The sequence below is a fragment of the Dasypus novemcinctus genome, chromosome 3, assembly GCF_030445035.2.
Source record: "Dasypus novemcinctus isolate mDasNov1 chromosome 3, mDasNov1.1.hap2, whole genome shotgun sequence".
Taxonomy (NCBI): Eukaryota; Metazoa; Chordata; class Mammalia; order Cingulata; family Dasypodidae; genus Dasypus; species Dasypus novemcinctus.
In genome coordinates, this window is record NC_080675.1 from 103,846,414 (window position 1) to 103,870,717 (window position 24,304).

Consider the following 24,304-nt stretch of genomic DNA (forward strand, 5'->3'; position numbering starts at 1 on the left):
GCTCTCAGCCTGCACAGATTGGATACTTGGACAGCTGTAGCTCCATCCCACCCCCCCAATCAGATAGGAGGGAAGCTTTGTTTCCTCAGCCTCTCTGGGCAATGGCAGGCACTTTTGACCCACATGAGCTGGTTTGTTGAGCATCTTAGATTCCATCTCCACCCTTCCCTTCCTCCCCATGGGATAGGAGGGGCCTCAACTTATCTGGGCAACTGCAGGTGCTTTTGGCATGCACATACTCCTGTGGCTCCACTTCCACCCCTGATAGAACAAGAGGGGGGTGGTGTTTCCCTAGCCTTTCTGAGTAACTGCAGGTGCTTTTGCCCACAAAGACTGACTTGTTGGGCACCTGTAGCTCCATCTGTGCCCCCAAGTAGGATAGGAGGGGACCTGTGTTTCCTCAACCTTTCTGGGCAATGGCAAGCACCTTCAGCCTGCAGGGATTTCACCATGGGTACTTGTGGATCCCTTCTACCCCCCAATAGGATAGGAGGGGGCTGGTGTTTCCTCAGCCTTTCCAGGCAATGGCTGGTACTTTCAGCCTGCATGGACTGAACTGTTGGGTGCCTGTGGATCCACCCCCACCCCCTAATAGGATAGGAGGAGGCTGATGTTTTCTCAGCCTCTCAGGGCAGTTACAGTCATATTTGACCCACAAGGATTAGATTGTTGAATACTCCAGAGGGTTCATTCCCTCCCCTGGTAGGGGAGGAGAGGAGCTGGTGCTACATCAATCTACCTGGGCAGCCACAGTAATTTTGGACATGTGTGGCATATTGTTGCCCTCATATGCAGCTCCATCCCTACCCTAGGCAGGAGAGGAAAGGGCAGGAGAGTTGTCCAGACAGCTACAGGTGGTCTTGGCCTGCATGACTTGGATTATTACACAAGGCTGTGGCTCTGTCCATACCCCTGGCAGAGGAGAAAGGCGGGAGAAGTGCTATCAGGTCCTGGGTCAACATGGGCAGCTTTGATCTCCACAGCTTGTAGCACTAACTACATCTTCAGCTCCTACTACACAACCAGTAAGGGAGAAAAGGCAAGATAGCCCTAAACTAAAGAGAGAAACTGCCTTAGAATAAATACATCTAGCAAGTCATATGCCAAGACACCAACAAAAGAATTAAAATCCATACCAAGCAACAGGAATGTACAGCCCAAAGGAGCAAGATAAGCCTCCACATGACAAAGGAGTTGAGACAACTAATCATCGATGTTCAAACAAATCTCCTTAATAAATTCAATGAGGCAGATAAAGAGATTAAGGATATTAAGAAGACACTGGGTGAGCACAAAGGAGAATTTGAAAGCATACATAGAAAAATAGCAGATCTTATGGGAATGAAAGTTGCAGTAAATGAAATAAAAAACACACTGGAGGCATATAACAGCAGATTTGAGGAGTCAGAAGAAAGGATTGGTGAGCTTGAAGACACGTTTCCAATAGTGAACGTATAAAAGAATAGATGAAGAAAATATTGGAAATAATTGAACAGGGTCTCAGGGAACTAAATAGCAGCAATAGACCTTCAAACCTACACTGACCCTAGAAGAAATAGACCTCAACAAACCAATCATAAGAGATTGAAACAGTCATCAAACAAATCCCCTAAATGAAAAGCCCAGGAACAGATAGCTTCAGAAGTGTGTTCTACTAAGCATCCAAAGAAGATTACCAATCTTACTCAACATTCTATGAAGCCAGTACCACCCTAATACCAAAGCCAGGTGAAGGTATTGTGAAGAAAGAAAATTACAGACCCATTTCCCTAATGAATACAGATGCAAAAATCCTCACAAAATACTTGCTAATTGAATCCAGCAATTAGCTGGATTCTTTTAATTAATGAATAATTAAAAGAATTATTCATCATGAATCAAGTGGGTTTTATACCAGGCATGCAAGGGTGGTTCAACACAAGACAATCAGTTAACTAATAAACCACTTTAATAAATCAAAAGAAGAAAAATCACATAATATCAACTGACACAGAAAAGGCATTTGTCAAAATATAGCATCCTTGGGAAGCGGGCTTGGCTCAATGGATAAAGTGTCTGCCTACCACATGGGAGGTCCATGGTTCAAATCCAGGGCCTCCTTGATCCATGTGGAGCTGGCCCACATGCAGTGCTGATGCACACAAGGAGTGCCATGCCACACAGACATGTACCCCTCGTAGGGGAGCCCCATGCGCAAGGAAAGCGCCCCGTAAGGAGAGCCACCCAGAGTGAAAGAAAGTTCAGCCTGCCCTGTAGTGGTACCGCACACATGGAGAGATGACACAGCAAAAAGAGACACAGATTCTCGGTGCTGCTGACAAGAATAGAAGTGGACACAGAAGAACACACAGCAAATGGACACAGAGAACACACAACTGGGGCGAGGAGAGGGGGAAAGGGAGGAAAAAAATATAGCATCCTTTCTTGATAAAAATACTACAAAAGATAGGAACTGAAGGAAACTTTTTCAGCATGATAAAGGCCATATATAAAAAACCCACAGCTAACATTTTACTCAATGGTGGAAAAATGAATGCTTTTCTGTTAAGATCAGGGGCAAGACAAGGATGCCCACTATCACCACTGTTGTTCAATGTAGTGCTAGAGGGTCTAGCTAAAGCGATCAGGCAAGAAAAAGAAATAAATGCATCCAAAGTGGAAAGGAAGAAGTGATACTTCTGCTAATCACAGATGATATGATCCTATATCTAGAAAGTCCCAAAAAATCTACAACAAAGCTGCTAAAGCTAATAAACGATTTCAGTAGAGCATCAAAACACAAATATCAGTGGTGTTTCTATATGCTAGTAATGCACAATCTGAGGAGGAAGTCAGGGGAAAAAATTCCATTTACAATAGCAAATAAAAGAATCAAATATTTGGGAATAATCTTCACCAAAGATGTAAAGCAATTGCATTTAGAAAACTACAATGCATTTCTAAAGGAAATTTTAAAAGTTCTGAATAATTGGATGAACACTCCATGCTCATGAATTGGGAGAATAAATACCATTAAGATGTCAATTCTACCCAAACTGATACACAAATTCAATGCAATACTGATAAAAATTCCACCAGCAACTTTAAACAAATGGAAAACACAATTATCTCATTTACTTGGAAGGGTAAAGGACCCCAAAGACCCAGAAACATCTTAAAAAGGAAAAGCGAAGTTGGAGGACTTTCACTTCCGGCCTTTAAATCATACTGCATAGCTACAGTGGTAAAAACGGCATCGTACTGGCATAAAGATAGACACATAGACCAATGGAACCAAATTGATGGTTCAGAAACAGATCCTCACTTCTATGGTCAAGTGATTTTTGACAAGCCTTGCAAAACTATCCAGCTGGGTGAAAACAGACTATGGAACATATAGCACTGGGAGAACTGGATATCCATAGCCAAAAGATAGAGGACCCCTATCACACCTTGAATTAGTCAGCCAAAGGAGTGCCAATGCAAAATACCAGAAATCTGCTCGGTGTTATAGAGGGTAATTATTTGGGGTAGGAGCTTACAGATACCAGGCCATAAAGCATAAGTTACTTCCCTCACCAAAATCTATTTGGACAGTGAGTGTCCCATGATGTTGGAGGAGGTTGTTGTTGTGGGAGGAGTGGGGTGAGGGGGGTGGGGGAGTATATGGGGACCTCATATTTTTTTAATGTACCATTAAAAAATAAATAAATAAAGACAAAAAAAAAATCTATTTGGAGCAAGATGGCTGATGACATCTGCTAGGGTTCAGGCTTCCTGGGTTTCTACGTTCCTGGGGCTTGCTTTTCACTGGGTTTAAGGTTCCTTCCTTCCTGGTGCTGGCTTCTCTTTTCTCTGGGTGCTGACTTCCTGGGTCTTCAGCATAAAACTCTAACATGAGAAATTCCCGCATCAAAAGCTCTAATTCTGTCCTTTGCCATGTCTTTTATCCGTGAGTCTCCACCCACCAAGGGGTAGGGACTGGGTCAGGACTCCATGCCCTAATGATAATCAATCATGCCCAGGTACAGATCAGATTACAAACATAATCCAATATTTCTTTTTGGAATTCATCAATTATATCAAACTGCTACACACCTTATATAAAAATTCACTCAGAATACATCAAAGTCCTAAATATAAAAACAAGAACCATAAAGCTCCTAGAAGAAAATGTAGGAAAACATCTTCAAGACCTGGTGGTAGGATGTGCATTCTTAAACCTTACACTGAAAACATGAGCAATTAAAGAAAACATGGATAAATCGTACTTCCTCAAACGTAAACACTTGTGATTCAAAGGACTTCACCAAGAAGGTGAAAATGCAGCCCACTCAATGAGAGAAAATATTTCAAAACCACATATCCAGAAAGAGTTTGATTTCCATTCTATATAAAGAGATCATACAACTCAACAAAGAGCAAGCAATCCAATTAAAAAATGGGCAAAAGACTTAAATAGACATTTTTCCAGAGAGGAAATACAAGTGGCCAAAAAGCATGTGAAAAATAATTTTCAATATCACTGCTATTAGGGAAATGCTAATCAAAATGACAATGAGATGTCATCTCACACTGCATAGAATGGCTATCATTTAAAAAATAGAAAACAGTACTGGAGAGGATGTGGAGAAATAGGAACACTCCTTCATTGTTGATGGGAGTGTAAAATGGTGCAGCCTCTGTGGAAGACAGTTTGGTGGTTCCTCAGGAAGCTAAATATAGAACTGCTATATGATCCAGCAATTCCTCTACTAGGAATATATCGAGAAGAACTGAAAACTGTGAATCAAACAGATATTTACACACCGATGTTCATAGCAGCATTATTCACATTAGTCAAAAGACAGAAACAACCTAAGTGTCCATATATATATAAGATAGATACTTTGTGTCTGTAAGAAGAAATGGAATTGGGACACATTTAATAACATAGATGAACCTTGAAGACATTATGCACACTTAAGTGAAGTAAGCCAGACACGAAAGGACAAGTATTGCATGGTGTCACTAATTTGATCTAAATATGAAGAATAATCACATGTAATTAAAACCTAGAATATAAGTTATTAGGAGATAAGAGTAGGACTGAGAAAGTGTACTGATGCTTAATGTATGTAGAAGTTTTAATTAACTTGACTAAATATGTAGAAATAGAGTTGATGATAACACATTATAGTGAGTAGCAGTTGGTTTATTAATGGGATTATGGCTGAAAATGGGGAAGCAGACTTGGCCCAATGGATAGGACGTTCACTTACCACATGGGAGGTCCGTGGTTCAAACCCCGGGCCTCCTTGGCCCGTGTGGAGCTGGCCCACGCGCAGTGTTGATACGCGCAAGGAGTGCCGTGCAACGCAGGGGTGTTCCCTGCATAGGGGAGCCCCATGCTCAAGGAGTGCACCCTGTAAGGAGAGCTGCCCAGCGCGAAAGAAAGTGCAGCCTGCCCAAGAATGGCACTGCACACGCGGCGAGCTGACACAACAAGATGACGCAACTAAAAGAAACACAGATTCCCAGTGCCGCTGATATGGATAGAAGCGGTCATGGAAGAACACACAGCGAATGGGCACAGAGAGCAGACCACCAGGAGTGGGGTGGGGTGGGCTAAATATAAAATAAATCTTAAAAAAATATATGGCTGAAAATGATAGTCTAGGGATGTAAATGTCAATTGAAAGAAAGCTAGAGAATAATCTAGGGACTGAATTAACACAGTGAACCCAGAGGTGAATGAGAATTGTGATTAATAATACTAATGCAAGAATGTCTTTCTGTGAACTAGAACAGATATATGTCACTATTGCAGTATGGTGGGAATGTGAGCAGCATGGGAAGTATACAATTAATGTAACCTATGGACTATAGTTAACAGCAATACTGTTAAATTCTTGCATCAATGCCAAAGATGTATTGTGTTAATAATAGGCGGGTATGGAAAAAATATGCCAAATGTACACTGTGGACCAAAGTTAGTGGTAATAGTCTGATGATATTACCTCATAATCTGTAACAAATGTTCCACAACAGTGTAGTGTGTTGTTGAAGGGTTGTCGTACGGGAATTCTACACATGTACTTGATTGTTTTATAAGATCACAACTTCTGTCTGTAATAAAAATATATTTTAAAAAGCTATATGAGACAATTTTTAAATCTCCAAATATTTTTATTTTTTGGTCATGTTTACTTTTGTGATTAATTTCTGTTTATTTGCATTATCATAAGCAAATATGGTTTGTATGATGGCTACATTTTAGAATTGATTGATTCTTTTGTAACCTTATAGTTCTTTTAAAAAATGAGCAAGGCATGTATGTTTATAAAGAAAGTACATACACATATCTTAATAAATACATGTACATATATACTTTCACATATATATACTCACATGCACATTCAAGCCATCCTTAAATTCAGATCCTTTATGTCATAATTTTTGATTTGCCAATGACTAAGAGAGGTGATTGTAGTCTTTCTCATGTTAAAAAGTGTTCTTCTTGGTCCTTTTGAATTTGATCTTGTCAGATGTTAATACTGTGAGCCCTGAGTATTGGAAATGGTTGAGGTCATGGTAGGTTCTAATTTTACTGCTGTGTCTTCATTGTTTAATTCTTTACCCCTTAGCACCCTTTGTTAATTTAGATGTAGAAAATAGATTTAGAAATAGAGAATAGATTTTGAAAATTATCAGAGTTGAGGAAGTGGGCCTGTACCTGATCTTGAAATAGAAATAGAATCTGAATACGTGGAGGTAGGTGGGTCTGCTAGACAAGAAGAAAGGGTAATGAAGGAATGAACACAGGATGGGGTATGAAATATGTAAGGAAGATGAAAAAAGGCTAACTCTATTAGTGGAAAGTCTATGAAGTAAATATGGGTTAATGAGATGGGATCAAATTTTGGAGGATCCTGAAAGCTAACTAGGCAAAGAGTAATTCTTTACTTCAAATTAAATAATCTTAAAGCAAATAATCAGATATATACACATTTACAAAATAAGCCTTGTGACTTAAGCTTGAGGCACAGTATCATCTTCCCTGCTAGTTTATTTTCACCTAACATACTCAAGTTCCCGTATCCCAAGAGCTCAGAGCAGTGCAACATGATTCACATTAACTAATCTAATGCACATTCCTTGAGTTTTATTTTGCATTTGACAATTCTGATTAGGTGATTTTTGAGTGATGCTAGAGATTGATCACCTCTCCTCAAAGAGCTATTTTAAGTCTGTTGTACTGTTGATCAGTCTAGAACCCATTCTTTCCTTATGTTCCATTTCTTCTCTTCCCTCTTTTGCCTTTCCCACCCCCAAAATCATAAATATAAGTTTCTGAATTCCGTTGCCAACAATATTTTCAAATGCTTACCATGCACAGATCCCTATGTAAAGTTGTGGAAGCCGTGACCTTCTTTTGAATGATAGCACTGACTTTGGGAAATTTTGTTCTTCAGAACTGGCACTTTTGCTTTTGGAGGCAGGGAAATTTAGAGAACTGAGAGTTTTGGCTTTTACATAAAACTGTATGTTCTTCCTGTTCTCAGGGGACTCCTTCTCACAGTTCCGGTTTGCTGAGGAGAAAGAGTGGGATGGTGGAGTTTCGTATCCAAAACAGGTAAAGCTAAAATTGTCTAGAATATTCATTGGCTCTTCTCAAGCCTGTATGCTAACACCTTTTTCATTATTGCTAAGATAGAGTTGTCACAATAAAAAGAGTATAATAATTCATGTACATTTTATTCTCAGTTACCAAAATTGTTTTGGAAAATTTTCAAGGGGCTTAGTTTATTCAGTTCCTTTAATCTAGAGTTCATCTTTATACCTGGCTGTGTAAGTCAGCCAAAGGAGTGCTATAATGCAAGGTACCAGAAATCTGTTGGATTTTATAAAGGATATTTATTTGGGGTAGCAGCTTACAGTTAAAAGGTCCTTGAGTCCAACTCAAGGGAAGCGGACTTGGCCCAGTGGTTAGGGCATCCACCTACCACATGGGAGGTCTGCGGTTCAAACCCTGGGCCTCCTTGACCCGTGTGGAGCTGGCCCATGCTAAGTGCTGATGTGTGCAAGGAGTGCCCTGCCACACAGGGGTGTCCCCCGTGTCGGGGAGCCCCACGCTCAAGGAGTGCACCCCATAAGGAGAGCTACCCAGCATGAGAGAAAGTGCAGCCTGCCCAAGAATGGTGCTGCACACACTGAGAGCTGACACAACCAGATGACACAATAAAAAGAAACACAGATTCCCAGTGCCACTGATAAGGATAGAAGCGGTCACAGAAGAACACACAGCGAATGGGCATAGAGAGCAGACAACTGGGGATGGGGGGGAGGGGTGGAATAAATTTAAAAAAAAAAAAAGAGTCCAACTCAAGATTACATCCTCACCAAAATATGTTGCCAAATGTTGAAACAAGATAGCAGACGATGTCTATGATGGTTGAGCCTTCCTCCTTACACTTAAGGCTCCATGGGCCCAGCGCCTTTTCATCTCAGTTATGTAGACTGGAGGGCTCTTTTCTTTTGGGCTTTCTCAGCCCTTTAGGGCCCTGGTCTCTTCAGCTACAAACTATCAGGCAAACAGCTTGACTCTCTGTGGGCCTCCAGCATCCAAAACTAAACTTTCTGTGTTCTCCTTCTCCGTGTATTTATCTTTGATCTATCATCTGTTTATATTGCACACAAAGAGGGGTGTAGGGGGGTGTATTATCTTTGATCTATCATCTGTTTATATTGCACACAAGGAGGGGTGTAGGGACTTAAACTGAGTTGCCCTAATGACGTGGTCAAATAAAATCCCTAATCTTGATTTAATAAAGTGAAAGTGAAACCTCTAAATCTAATACAATCTAGATTTAGAGAAACAGACCAGTTTACAAACACAATCCAGTATCTATTTTTAGAATTCATGAACAATACTAAACTGCCATAATCCATAAACCCCAAACACTTTGCTTTGTGTCATATTTTCTTCCCAAGGAGTTCTGATTGTTTTCCAAGCAGGATTTCATGAATTGTTTCCATATAAGAGATGACAGGCATTCTTACCCTTTTAAAACCCCCAAAGAATTAGTGGTGGCTTGTCATATGGCTCTGAATCTAGAGCCAGAGCATGCTATTTGATAAAATGATTAGAGAATCTGCCCACAGATTCAGAGAGGTGGCTGAGCAACAGAACAGAAGCCCAAAGTTCAGAAGGTATCCTGTTCCCTATTCTGCTCCCAGTTCAGTATAATGGTATAGATTTTACCGCTGGATTGGTTTTATGCTTAGTTGTTTGGGATGGATATTGATTTACCATACAGACCACAGGGTGGGCGGTTGCTTGTAAAAGGACTGCTTGGCACCTTAGAGAGAGTATGTTATATAATATAGCCAACAAGATGGGAATTTAAAACATTTATCTTTACTTGAATCTGTTTGGCCATATACCTGAGGTACAGTTTAGAATTCTAGGACAAACTGAAAACATACTAACTGGGATCCTCTAGGAATAAAATGAAAGCCAAACTTGAATTTGTACTTCAATTCCCTTTGAACCAGGTTGGCTATCAGGAAATATTTCACAAATTCTGAGAGTTTCAAATAATTCCAAGCTTCTTCACCAAAACACCAATCACTTTTTATGCACTAGATATTTTATTAGGGGTAACTTATACTTAGATGACTAAGGTAGAGACCGTGTTTACTTACTGTTCTAGATCCATTACCTTAGTGTGGCTGGCATGTAGTAGTTGGTCAGTAAATATTTACATAATAAATGAAAAAGAATGCAACCTGAAGTAAGTGATGTGATGAATGAATTAATACTGAGGGAGACAGCTATTTGGGGCTGGATGTGATTAAGAATGGCACCACGGGAGAGAAATTTCTCTGTAGGTCTTGGTAGGATGACCATCATTCAGGTAGGTCCTGTCTGAAGAAACAGCACAGGCACAATGAGGCTGTACTCCAAGTGGAGAGGGTGGTTGGAGTGTAGCATTTCCAGAGGAAGAGATTTAAGAGGCAGACCTGGGCTGGCGAACGGGGTTCTTGAGTACCAGCAGTTTGATCTCCATTCTCTTCAGGAGGTGACTTCACGTATGGGTAAGAGTGCAGACTTTGGGAGGCACAAATCTGAGTGTGAATCCTGTTTCTACTACTTAGGCAAATTTCTTCCTTCTCTGATTTCCCATCTGTTAAATGGAGCTAATAATAGAACTCAGAGATGTAATGAAGAGTAAGATAGATAATAAAAATAAGGCACATTAGTGCAGTTTCTGTTACATATAAGATGCTCAAAATTAGCTCTTATTACTAATTTTACTATTTTTTAGCAAGTTTTGTTTTAGCAAGAAAATGAAAATGGCTAGCTTTGACCTTGGTAATATTGGGAGGGAGAGATTGAACAGATGAGAGCTTGGAGACAGGGAAACCAGGTAGGCAGCTGTTATGTTGGACAAATGGGAAAGGATGGTGGCCTGACTTAGAGTGGTTCAGTATGTGTGGAAAAAAAGGTTACAGAGAGACAGGACTTCAGCAGAGGACTAAGTGGATTGTGGTCACTGGCCAGATGGGAGGCATGAGGACAGCAAAGCTTTTCAGTGGCTCTAAGCTTTCTAGCGTAAGTAACAAGAAAGAGGTGATGCCATTAATTGAACAAAAGAAGAGCAGGGGGGAAGTTTGCTTTTGAACATTTTGAGTTTGAGGTATTGGTAGGATGCATCCAACACTGAATTCATCATTTCCCCATCACAGCTGTTTTTTGTCTCACTTAACTCATCAATAGCTTCTCTTTCTTCTTGTTTGCTTGAAAGAAATGTATGTATGTATTGCTCATGCCCTCGCTGTTCTCTATATACCCAATGACACAAGACAGTAAAGAGAGAGGAAAAAGTAGGGAGTATGAAGGGAATAGGAGTTTGCTAGTGGAACACGTTCACAGTCCCCAGAGAGAATCCTGACAAGAAGGACTCAGTGTCACCCCTATTTCATGTCTTTGTGGCTGCTGTGCAGGGTGAAGAGGATATAGCCTGCAGTGGGGGTGCTCAGCGTTTGCCATGGGGGCAGCATCTCTGAGTTGTTTTATTATTAGCTCCATTTAACAGATGGGAAATCAGAGAAGGAAAGAAATAACCATAAAGGGAGTTGGTCCCTAAGATCCTCAAGTGGAATTTTTGAAAGACCACCATTCATTTATTTAAACAGGATTTTTCACGTCTTTCCTTTGGGCATTGTGGAGGCTATGTTAGGAGGAAAATTTTGAGTAAAAAAAGAGATGTTTTAAACTTACCTGAAACTTCTTTCATTACATTTTTAATCTTTGTTGACATAGTGACTTCTTTGTTCAGTAGGCCTTCCTTGAGTAATTACTGAGTTCTGAGTGATATGCAGTTGTTCCTGCATGCCTGGCTTTGTAAGGTCCAGACTTCCAGACCACTCTCCCCATTGAGTCCAGTTCTGGGTGAGGTGTGAGCATCTGTGTCTTATAAAGCTTCCCAACTTATTCTGAAGTGCTGCCAAGTTTGGATGCTTCTACTGCAAGATGTCTGTGTGGGCCTTGAGTGAGTGCTGTAACTGCTAAGGGAATGACAATGATCTGATTAAAGGCTACTTTCTAAGCTGTAAAGCCGGGTTTATAGCTGGTTCTTTTCTCACCAGATAGTGTACCTTTACACAAAGGCTGAGACTCAGAGTTTATTAAGGTTCCTAGCCAGAGAGGACTCTTAAGGATTATAGATTCTTATCATCCACATGGGTTCTATGTGTGCTGATAGCAGAGAAGTGGGATGAAGAGACTCTGTTCCCTCTTCCAGCCTCAGAGCATACAGGAGAGAAGCCCTCTCTATTTTCAGAATTCATACTTTTGTATTATAAGCAAGTCATTTCACCTAGCTTTATATCTAAGGTTTTTAGCTTTAACCCTTTAGAGGAAGTACTGGTGGCCAAAAGAAATTTTCTTACAAAGTAGCATTAGCACAACAGCTTCTAGGGTTCAGGGGATTCCTACAAGGAGATGAGAAGAAATCACTAACTGAAGGATCTGGGAAGGCATTGTAGAGGTGGGACGGTGTCAGCTGGGCCTTGGGTGATGGGTGGGTATTAGAAATATGGGGGAAGAAGACATTCCAGTAGAAGACTGAGTCAAATATAATTCTTCTAGAACATGGCTCATAGGCACAGGCCATTTCCTGTTTCTTCATGCGGTCTCATAAACTTTTCCTTGGTTATAATATACCTTGTAGTCATGTTGTATGTGTTGCAGAATAGAGGAGGTTAGACACTTCTATGTAGACCGTACATCTCTTTCCCTAGAGAGCTAAGGGAGCAGTGTGTGAATGGTTGGCAGGAATTTCAGAGGTGATGTTCTCACTCTTAGAGGCTCAAAGAAAAGAGTAGCAACACAATGAAACTTTACAAACACCTTGGCAGGGTTGATGTGGGAAGAGTAAGATTTCCAATTTGTAATGTGATGACTTCCCTGTGTGTTAAGTATTCAAGACCACACTTTCTAGTGAGCCAAGAGGGCTTTTCCAAACTTGGGAAAACAGATTTAGTAATGCTACGTTCAGAACTGTCTTAGCTTCCTGGCTGTGATCACAAATACCCAAAATGAGTTGCCTTATACAACAGGAGTTTACTGGCTCACAGTTTTGAGGCTAGGAGATCCTAGGCGATCCTTGCTCCCTCAAGACTGTGTTCTCATATTGGCCGCAGGCAATACTTGGGTCCTCGGCTTTTCCATTACATGGAAACTCATACGGTGGTGTCTTCTCCTTTCTCTTCTGGGTCCCCTTGATTTCCAGCTTCTGCTCCTTCTCATGGCTTTCACTTCATAAAGTCTGCAATAATAGGATTAAGGCCCAGCCTCATTCAGTTGGGCCATGCCCTAACTAAAAATAACACCTTCAAAAGGTCCTGTTTACATTGGGTTCACACCCACAGGAATGGATTAAGAACATGTTTTTTCCTGGGGTACATAATTCAGCCTACCACAAAGACTAAGAAAAAGCATGCATATGTACGGAGTGTCCCACTTTCATATCAGGACTTTTGTTTCTTACCTGCCTCTGTCCTGCTCCTTAAGTACACTATTTCTTAGAGGTAAGTTTCTTTTTCCAGAGACAGGGGCCACACTTGGTGCTACCAGTGTTGCTTCCCTAAGAGCTAGCCATCTCAGGAAAATTTCAGAATGGAAGTTGCAAAGCCAGCTCATTTCTTTCAAACCCCATATACTGCCTTTGTGAGGATTAGGGGTCAGAAGAGCAGATTTAATGGCAGAGCTCTTCTTGAGCTGACCAGGAATGACTCTTCATCTAGGGTCATAACTCCATCTACCAGAGATATTCTTACATTGGAGTGGAGACTAGTTGGCCACTGGGTTTTTGTTTTGTTTTGCTTTTTGACTTCAGATCTGTGATTGTAGGATAAACTGTGATCCTAGCTGGGGCTTGTGATAGTCCTTGGTAGATGTTAGATGGTTGGTGGTATTTGCCTTTGTATATGAGGTCACTGTGACTACCTTTTAGATTCTTCCTTCTCTTGGGTGGCCAGGGCACTTAGAAGAAGCAGTCAGGGACCATGGGGTAATCTGTAATGTTTTGCCAAATAAACTCCAATTTGTCAGGTTGGTGCATTGATATGACATTACTTTATAAATGGGAAAGGAGTCAAAGGAAGCTTTTAGTGTTGGCCTCCATGGAGACATACTAGGGAGCAGATAAGTTTCCATCTCAGCTTTCTGGTCAGAAGTGAAAAAGCAGACCTCACCAGCTCCTTTGGCTCTGCCAGTCAGCCCCATTTCCCTGCCTAAATGTCTCTTCCTTCTTCTTTTTAAGGGCAGCCATCTAAATTTGTGGGAGGTGTTCATTCAGAGTCCATTAATTGCTTATGTTTCTTTCAAAAACCTTCACAGCTTGAGGGTCTGTGAACATGCAGTCTTGTTAGGCAGTCCTGACCCTGCTGCTGTGCCGATGGTGTGATCTGCGGGCCGATCCTAATGTGGGGACGAGAGCCATCATAGCCGTGTCAAGTGTGGTTTATGAATCTGAATTACTCACAGCTAAAAGTAATGCCAGTGTTTGATTTATTTACCATTACTTTCTATCAACTTCAACTCTTATTTTCTGAAAGGTCATATTTAACCATCACATGTGCTTGTTCATTTTTTTTTTTTTTTTTAATATAGAATTCGGCCTTTTACGTGAACTGTGAGTCATTGGTTCAAGCCCTTCAAGAACTGCCTCTTTCACTCCGGCTCAATGTTGCTGCTGAATTGATCCAGGTAAAAACCCTGAAAAACCCTAAGCTAGTGTGGATTAGGGCAGGGAAAGAAAAAGAGGAAAAAGCATCCTGCTGCCGAATGTTGCAGACTCTGCTTTTCTTTTCATAAAGGGTATAGTATTTGTAAAGTTTTAAGAGAATGAAATCATTTTTTAAAGTTTTTCTTTTATATTTATATCTGAAACATGTCAAAGGAACACATGTAATGCAAGTGATTGAAATGTCAAAGCATAAATTCTGTATTTTTTTACTCAAACTATTTAGGTGCCATGTTCTGTGTGGGGCACTAGGGATACAGTGGTGAGTAGACAGATGTATTTCCTTCCTTTGTTGATGGAGCTTAATCTTTTGGGAAAGATGGATATTAATCAAATAATCATACAGATATACAAATTGTCATAAGTACCATGAAGGAAAATTATACTCTTCATGAGGGTATATAAAAGCTGAACTGCTCTCCTTTGGGGTGGTTAGGAATGGCTTTCCTGAAGAAGTGACACATAAACTGAGATCTCAAGTTTGAGAATATTTGAGCAGGAATTTAAAGGAGAGTGACCCAATCAGATTGCATGAATAACGATGATATTGACAATAATAAAGAACCTACTGGCTGCCAAGTGGAGAATGGATTGTGGGATCAGTGTGTATATGAGTATGCAGGCATGAGTGTGCCCAGGCAAGAGTAGGGTAGATGAGGGGAGGCAAATTAGGAGATTATGGCATGGTCCACGTGAGCAATACTGACCCTCAGACTGCAGTGATGACAATGAGATGCAGAGAAATAGATTTTACCCGAGACGTATTTCAGAGGTAAAATTACAGGACTTGGTGATATATTGGAAATGGAGAAAAAGGGGTCCAGGAAGAATTCTAGGTTTCTGGCTTATGCAATCCACTGTTAGGTAGGGTCAGAAAGGGTGAGGTTTGGATGGTTTAAGTTTGTGCCTCTGAGCAAAGTGGAAATATGAGTCAGCTGGATGTAGAAATTTATAGCTCAGAATAAAGAGTGAGAAATATAAATTTTGGGAGATAGTGTAAGCTGGCAATTGTTGAATTAACTAGGAGAAGAGGCATCCAAGGACTAGACCTTGAAGAATTTTAAAATATAATTGTGGTTTGATTGAATGAAAAAAAAAATTTTTAAGAGTAAAATGCTGGACAGTAGTAATTTTAAATACCATCCTAGCAACTGAAAATTACCAACTTTCCTCTGCAGCTGAATGTAATGCTGAGCTTGAGCTTAGCAATGAATTGGTTACTTCTATTGCACTTACCAGTCCAAAAGCTGGGGAAACAGGCAGAAGTCAGAGTTGGGGGGCAAGCTCAGGGCAGTGAACTGGAGAGGCTTTCCGTAGCCTCTATTGGGAAATCACCCTGGGTGTTCTTTGGAAGTGTTTGAGGGCATTTGAAGTCTTAGTGATTGGGAAAGTGCCGCTGGCTTTTCATGTTGGGGGTCAGGGTTGGGGAATTCTAGTGGTGGTTAAGGTCTAAAGTGCTTAATTTTCCCACACAGTGAGGACCTGTTCATAGAGAATCTTCGGGAACATTGACCTAAAGGTGGGGGGGACCAGGACTCAGGAGAGATAAAGAAATCCTTGAGAGCATTTGAGAGTGAGGATGTTGTTTCAGTGGTAGACATTAAAGGTACAAAATAATTGCAGTGACTTTGAAAACCTGGCTAAACTGTTTTAAAAGCACCCCTCTCTCCACCCCACTCCCACATTATAGAGCAGTATGTTTAGCCTTATTTACACTTGGAACCACCTGGGAAATTAAACAACACACACACACCCTGACTAATTATTCCTGGATTAGGATAGAGTATCACATCCCAGCTTTGTCCTGCACACTGATGAGCTGGATGTTTATTCAGGTTTATATATAAAGCCATACCATTTTAAATCGTTAAAAACCTGAGGTGTCATTTGCAAACTGGATCTGTTCAGCATGCTCAAATATAAAAGTAAGGAGGCAATGCCCCAAATAAAAACTGAACATCATTCTGATCTAGTCACTATAATGCCACGCTAATTGCTAGTCGTTCATCATGGGCTTCCCTCTAGAGCAGTATTCTCAATTTTAGCTGCAAGTTACAGTCACTTGGGGAGTGTTTAACTTCTGTTGAAGTATGACATATATACGGAAACATGCACTAATAAATCTTCACAACCATGGAATCAGCGTCCAGACTGAGAATCAAAATGTTACCAGCACCCCAGAAGCACTGCTCCTACCTACCCCCTCCCCAAAGGGTAACTGCTAGCCTGATTTCTAATACAATATATGTAGTTTTACCCATTTTAGAACTCTTTACTGATATAATCAAATATTATATTTTCTTTTGTCTCTGGCTTTTTATACTCAATTATGTTACTGAGAGTCATACCTTTTTTTTTTGCCTGGTGAATTTGTCCCTACCCCCTTCATATTAGTGCATTTCAGTCCACTGAGCAGATCTGATTTGCTAATTACTTCTGTAGTGACTTTTTACAGATTGTCAAGTCTCATTAGAGATTTAAATATAAATCCAAATAGACCTGTGGTACTGTCAGTTTTCAGCCAGTGACAGGAAGGACATGGCCCTTTTTATTTCAACTCTGGAAGAGTTAACACATAACTGATGTGGGTAGAATGGGAGGCACAAGCCAGTTCTTTCAGTGAGGTCTCCCACATTGCTTATAATACTAAAGTATGAATTCTTTCAGTGAGGTCTCCCACATCTACCCCCAGTCAGTAAGGAAGGATGCTGGGGCAAGGCATTTTGTGACCTTCCTATCTGAACTGAGTTTCCTATCCTACAAAGTGTCATGGATTCCTTCACCTCCTGTTTTGTTTCTACTTAAGCAAATATGGCAAGACTCATATTTTAAACTCTATTATGCTTCTCTTTCAGACCACAGTTCCTTTAGAGCTTCCGCAGGTGAAACCAAAGAGAAATGATGACCATAAAAGCCTAGGAATGCAGTTAAAAGGGCCATTGGAGTCTGGAGGGAAGGGGCCTGCCTCTGAGCTCATGATGTACTTGGGTAAAGATAGCTCAAGACTGGGTCCTCCAAATGATTCTCAGAAACCTGCTTCTCCCCTGCAATCGGCAGCAGACCATTTGGAAGAAGAACTAGATCTGCTGCTTAATTTAGATGCACCTGCAAAGGAGGACGCTAACATCCTACCCGATCAGACATTTCAAGACCTGAAATCTGAGGATGGGAAGGTGGCCCGAGAGGAAAAAGGTATGGCTTTCAGTTTATTCGCATCCATCTTCTTGATGCTGGTGTTTTGTGAGAACAGCCCCACCCTTATCACATCCGTGCACATCTTTCTTGGTGTCTGCCATTGATCCACCTTTGTCCACCAACATCTATTTCTGTGCTCACGTCTCTGCTTCCCCCTGAGCTGACCTTTCTGATATTCTTCTCACTCGATATACTGAGTTTCCAACACTGCCACCTGCCTGATTGCAATATTAAACCTGGGGCTGGAAATTGAACTTCTGCTATAAAAAGTGCATTAAGATACTTGTAGCACCCTGCTTTCCAGCAGCAGATCTTTTAATCGACTGCCTGAAGAGGCTTGTTCACCAAATGTTCATACTTCTTGCTCTATTGATCTTATTGCTTAAAAAGAATACCACTTCCTAACTTTTGTGATATGGTGGTCCATTGGCTATGGAGAGGCCTAGGGTGGTTGCCACTTCCATCTACCACATTTGGTAACCTTTAAGAACTTTCCAGGATTGCTACAATAATAAGAAAACTGAGCAGTTGGTCTTTTTAAAAGAACCAGTGAACTGTAAAATTCCACTTCAGAATAAATACCAGAGCAAATTTCTACCCTATTTATTAATTTCTTTAGATATCATTGTATCTTCTTAGGGAACAGGAGTGATAATGAGAATGTTTCCCCCTTGTTGAAAGGAAAATAATAATTATAGCTGAATTATATTGTAGAACAAGCCCTGGGGAAGTTCTATCCCTTAATTCTTGGGACTAATATGAGGTTAACATTTCTTTTATTTCCCCAGCTCCTGCAAAGCCGTCTGTTACTGAAGAAAAGAATGTGGAATCTGAGCAACCAAGTACATCGAAAAATGTTACTGAGGAAGAGCTTGAAGACTGGTTGGACAGCATGATTTCCTAAAAAATGTGCCTGAAGCAATTTCAGTTGCCTTGTAAGTAGTAGGCTACACTTCAAGAACAGCTAGTTTACAAGCATGCCCTAAACCAGTATGTGCCATTATGCTTCCCGCAGTAAAGGCTGAACACTATGTTTGACATCTGAAATAATACATTTGTTTTCTGGCTTAGAAGTTAGGTTTCCTTAAGGGCAGGGGATGTTACCTTTAGAGTAATGGCCTTTGTTTCCAGCTCCCCTCCTTCCCCACCAATGTTTACAGCATATCCGGTGCTGCTGATTAAGAGAATATATGCAAGCAACAAGGCAAGCAATGGGCAAAATAAATGCTGGTCTATGGACTTTTTTATTCTTTGTTTGGGGCCCTTAGGCTGTCTCATGTCCCCTTTCCCCGCAGTCACAGCGTGGTGGTAGGAAATGGTGAATTAAAAGCCAGACTATGGATTGGTTGTATATAACTTTATTGCAGTGGGCACTTCGTTTTATTTGAGAATTTCACCTAAACAGTAGCAGCTTCACTACTTACAAGGGGACCATAAAGCATTACTCAATTTTGGCATAAGATTTTTCTGAATTTTCAGTATGGTACTCTTCGTCTAATAACAGCACTTGACAAGCTGCTATTGAAAAAAATATATGCATAACCTTCAAGTGCAGTTTCATAAAATAAGACAAAAGATCAACACAACTAATTAATGACACAAACATAAAAAAAACTTGCATAGCTATATCTAAAGAAGTTTTAAGGCACTTAATCGATATTTCCGTGTCGACAAAGTGGTTTTGTTTTTGTTTTTTTTCTAATTCTTTAACTGCTTAAAGCTTTCAAGCTGATTCTGGATACATTCACTAGCAAGAACCATGAGAAAAATTTGACTGCAGTTAAAATATTTTTGTAGTTCAGAACATGAAGTCACTAGTACAACAGTGTCATGACATTCAGGTATTTAAAATTTCAGGTATTGTGCATTCTACACTTCATACTTCCCTACCTCTTTCCTCAATCCTGCAATCCCAATATACTAGTTACATTAGAATGGTAAAACTTGAAGGCGTTCAACTAGACTCGTCAGTTTTTGGTTTTTTGTTTTTTTTTTTACATTTGACAGATTATCTCCCACAGTGTATTCCCATTAGGCATAAAAAAGCCAAATCAATTTCAAAATATCACAGGTTTTAACAAACACTTTCTTGTAAGTCAGGCATTTAGAAAATGGCACATTTCAAAGATGTTGCAGTACTACAAAAACAGGATTTTATTTCACTGGAAGTTGAGTGTCCAGAATTGTGGAGCTTCTTTCAGATTTATCCAAGCTGATCTTCATATTGTTTCCGGAAGCAGTCACCAGCTGGGAAGAAATCCCAACACCTTTCTTGGTACATCTTCCAGACATAAGATTCCTGAAATAATGTGAACAAAAGGTACTTCTTTTTAAAACACAGTAAGCTAAAAACCCAGTTGGATTTTTCTTTTCTCTAGATGGTTCACTTTAGGAATATCAGTGTGCATTTATATGAGGCCAAACTGGCAAATTCTTTTTTTTTTTTTTTTATAAGAGAAGTTGTAGATTTAGAACAAAAATCATGCAAAAAATAAAATTCCTATATACCCCCTCTATTATTACCCCTTTGTTAGAATTGATGAAAGAATGTTATTATAATTGTACAATTAACCAAAGTCAATACTTTACATTAGGGTTCACTCTTCGGGTTGTACAATCTGATGAGGCAAGTTCTTTCTTGCTCTATCCCCAGCCCAAGCTATCCTGACAGTGCTGGCAGGAGAATAATCCCCTCCAAAACTGAATTGTCCCCCCAACTGAGATAAACTCACTGCTTGTCTCTAAAAATACTTAGCAATAGGATGATTCCATGTTATTTGTAATTGGTAGAAGGATGCACGGTGAGGGAACTTTTAGTGTTAGCCTAGGCAGATGCGAGTTAAAGCCAGGTCTAGAAGCCAACTGCCTCTTCCTTTAGTTACATACTTGAGCTGTGAAGTTTTGCCACAGATCCAATGCTGTATGAATATTTGATGATGTACTTTTTCCTCCCTTGTTTTCTATCTTTACATTTCTTTCTTTCATACTTAATCACGGAGTCCCTTTTGACACACACTTTCACTCACACACACATAATATCCCACGCCTTTGCCACCCCGCACAGTGGTTCTCTTGCTTGTGCTTTCACGTGCTGTTTTTCTGATTCTCCTGCTCTTTGTTACAGCCACCCACTCCCTTTCTCATTGTCTTTTTCTCTATAATGTTCTCCCCACCTCCAGCTAATCTACTTCGAGGCAGAAACCATAAGAGTTTAGAACATGTCAGTTTGTTGGAAAGATAACTAGGAGGACTTTGGGAATAAGTTGGGGTTTCTATGGCTGCTGCTTAATTCACAAAGAGGTACTAGAATAAGGCAGAAAGGAAAATGCATAGGAGATCATTAGGGTCATGTTACCTATTTCAGAAAACCTCTGCTAAGTCTCAAGGTTGTACTCATTCTTATATAAAATAATACCCCAAGAATGACTAGGGAGAGAGTCTCTTAGTCTTTAGGTTGCGACTTGAGGTAACCAGGGAAGACAACACAGAGTCTTAATTAAAAAGTTTTCTTTCTCACCTGACCCGTGTGTTCTGTTTCATCTTTATTAATTAAATACATCAGAAAGAACCTAGAACAAGGATAAAGAAAAGGTATAATAAATGAGAAAAAGACAGTATTAGATACTTTGGCTAGAAAAATCTAAGTTCATTACTCAATCAGGTAAATGGGAGAGAGGAGTTAAAAATGTTTCTTAGCATCATACTATCTTTCATACTTGTTAGAACTGGGGAAATGTAGCATAATGACACAAACTATTACTTTCTAATAATAATGAAATTGATCACAGAATTAGCCTTTTTATGAGAAGAGATCTTTTTACTTTTACTGTCCCCAAACTTAAGATCATTTATGTGGGAAGTATTTAATCTCAATAAGATACTCTGATTATTTTGTTTTTATTATAGACAACTGGAAAATAACAGCATAGTTTCACTGGCTATAGCTGTGCTAAGTGTATAAGGTTTGAGTCTGTGATATATAAGTACCCCAGGGAACTGGAGCTGATCTCTCAGCTTATGTTACTTGATCTCAGAGACAACTTCCAAAGTAGCCAGTCTCATGCCCTTTAAGCAAAGGATTGTGAGGCTGCTGGTAAGGAAATGAAAGTAGAAATAACATCCTTGGGGTAGGAAGTGCCTGAACCCCAGATTTTGAGTATGTTTACATTTATGGCTTTGGTTCTGATGCATAGTAGAGCATCTACATATTCCTTCTTCCCTTTTCCTTTAAACTCCAAGAAAGAAGGCATGGCCTGTATCTTTATCATGTTTGAGACTTGGGCACATAGGACATGTCTTCTCTTAGCACATATGTACATGATTGACAGAGTGTCAATGTAGGTGGGAAGTTCAAATGTGAATAAGATGGGTTCTCTCCCCTTCAAGCTCACTGCTTGTGAGGGACACAGAAACAAAACAGTTAATTATAATCCAGAGTTTGAGAATGGGAAGACATAAAAGGGTTCCTGACCCAAATAACAGCCTTTCACTCTTCTGTGATCACTAGAAATGACATAGAGGCCATATACTCACCTTCTATAGGAGGACATGCATCCTGATCACCTCCATTAAGAGGTGAATACTCGCCCAATGAAAATTAACAATGACACTCTGGATGTGAGTATAAAAATTTTTGGGGGGTCTTAAACTTATATTCTAACAAAAACACAGAGCTTTGTCACTTCTCTTTGAAAAGGACCTGTTCCATCCTAAACAATAAAATGTAGAGCTAGAAAAGAAGAGCTAGGCTGAGGTGCAGAGCTCAGCATTTTTTTTTTTCTTGAAAATGATCACTTATGGAATCTGAATTACCAGCTATTATAATCTATAAACTTGTAAGTTAAATGTTTCATAAGAAGCCCGTGGCACATAGTAGGCTCTGAATCACTCATTCTTTAGTGAATGCTTTACCTTGGAAAGAGTGACATTGGGCATCACTCTAAATACTGGGATAGAGCAGTGTCAAAATAGATATAGCAGGGCCTGAAATTAACCACTGAATTCAGCAACAGGCAGGTCACTGGTGACCTTGACAAGAGCAGACCTTGTGACCTGGTGGGGAAGAAAGCCTGACTGGCACAGGTTCACAGGAGATTGGGAAGAAAGAAATCAGGGACAGTTTTCAAATTTTCCTGAAAGGGAAAGAGAGAAGAAGCAGGGCAGTAGCTGGAATAAATAACAACATATTTGCATGGTGGTGGGAAAAGTCCAGTAGGGAGAAAGAAATTGCTGGAGGTATCTGTCTTGAGAATGTGAATAAGGGATGGGATCTAATTCACACATAGAGAGGCTGGCTTTTGCTAAGGTCAGGAATAGACTATACAAATAGCAAAATGGGAGAGGCAGAGTATATGGACAAAGATGAGAGGTGATGGGAAGTTCTTTTCTGATTGCTTCCACAATGTCAGAGAAATGGGAAGGAATACCCTTGACAGAGACCAAGCAATATGACATAATTGCTTTTTCACTCTACTCCTGTCACCCCTATCCCCACCACACCTATTGACCAAGCATACTCACAAGTAGTTAGCTAAGTTGTGCTCTTGTAATGTATGTGTTTCAAAACCATGAGGGGTTGTGTCAAAGTAGTCATTGCCAATCCCACAGATGAAACATTTAGTCTAAGAAAAAGAACAGAGGCAGTAAAGGCATTAATAGGTGTGATATTACAGACAGGTAGGGAAAGGGTGACCAATCTCTACTGAATTGAGGGAAAAAATTTTCTCTCTTTAACACTTTCTCTGAATTGAGGGACAATGAAAAATATTTCTCTCCTTAATGCTTTGGGCTATCATTCACTCCATAGTGTCACATAACTAGCTCCTGGCTAGCATGGAATCATGGTGTAGGCGACAGCCCTGGGAGGAGCATGGAAGTGTGCAGAGCACAGAATGTGGGGAAGTGCCCAGGCTGATAGATAGGTATGAAGAAGAGAAGTGTACGACTTTTTTTTTTAAAGATTTATTTATTTATTTCTCCCCTCTTCCCCCACCCTGCCCCAGTTGTCTGTTCTCTGTGTCTATTCGCTGCATGTTCTTTGTCCGCTTCTGTTGTCAGCAGCATGGGAATCTGTGTTTCTTTTTGTTGCATCATCTTGTTGTGTCAGCTCTCCGTGTGTGTGGTGCCATTCTTGGGCAGGCTGAACTTTCTTTTGTGCTGGGTGGCTCTCATGGGGTGCACTCCTTGCGCATGGGGCTCCCCTACACGGGGACACCCCTGCGTGGCATGGCACTCCTTGTGCGCACCCAGCACTGCGTGTGGGCCAGCTCCATATGGGTCAAGGAGGCCCGGGGTTTGAACCATGTACCTCCCATGTGGTAGACGAATGCACTAACCACTGGGCCAAGTCCGCTTCCCAACTAACTTTATATGTAGTTTTGCCTGGGACTGGCCCTAAACGAGAGCAGAACCTATTATTTTTTTAAAAACTGATTTGTTGTGAGGATATAAACATAAACTTGGAATATTAGTAGTCAGTAGGACATTACCTCCATATCTTCTCGCACTTGTTCCTGCTGGTCTCTTAATTCTCCAAAAGCATCAATAATAAGACCTGAGAGTTTAAATACAAAGATATACAAAGCATCTTAAATAATCTGTCTAGTGGCTAGAGTAATGACAGAGGGAATGGCAGAGGCCACTTGAATAAATATTTTTAAAGTTAATAATTAGGTTGAATTATTCAGTTAATGCTTGTATTTAAAAATACTTCATCCTGATTAACCATTTCTCATTGTCCCTCTTATACTACTTTTCTGCAATATCTGATGCTGTTAACTACTTGCTCTCCCCCTTGGAATTCTTTTCTCCCATCACTACTCCGTTGACATTCTATT

At 40.3% G+C, this 24,304-nt stretch overlaps 2 protein-coding genes across 4 annotated transcripts in view; one reads left to right on the forward strand and one right to left on the reverse strand.

Moving 5' to 3' along the window:
* The window catches only part of AVEN (apoptosis and caspase activation inhibitor), a 197,402-nt gene extending 178,896 nt beyond the window's left edge, over positions 1-18,506 (forward strand). The window contains exons 4-7 of the mRNA XM_071212397.1: positions 7,524-7,594; positions 14,141-14,236; positions 17,129-17,465; positions 18,257-18,506. Of these exons, the coding sequence (XP_071068498.1) occupies positions 7,524-7,594; positions 14,141-14,236; positions 17,129-17,465; positions 18,257-18,372 (620 nt within the window). The 3' untranslated portion in view covers positions 18,373-18,506. The remainder of the gene's footprint in view (positions 1-7,523; positions 7,595-14,140; positions 14,237-17,128; positions 17,466-18,256) is intronic.
* Positions 18,507-18,810: 304 nt separating this feature from the next.
* RYR3 (ryanodine receptor 3) overlaps positions 18,811-24,304 on the reverse strand; it is a 506,364-nt gene continuing 500,870 nt past the window's right edge. For all 3 annotated transcript variants that reach the window (XM_071214091.1, XM_058293854.2, XM_071214090.1), the window contains 4 exons: positions 23,957-24,021; positions 22,989-23,089; positions 20,986-21,037; positions 18,811-19,767 (listed from right to left, as the gene is read on the reverse strand). In XM_071214091.1, the coding sequence (XP_071070192.1) occupies positions 19,672-19,767; positions 20,986-21,037; positions 22,989-23,089; positions 23,957-24,021 (314 nt within the window). In that variant the 3' untranslated portion in view covers positions 18,811-19,671. The remainder of the gene's footprint in view (positions 19,768-20,985; positions 21,038-22,988; positions 23,090-23,956; positions 24,022-24,304) is intronic.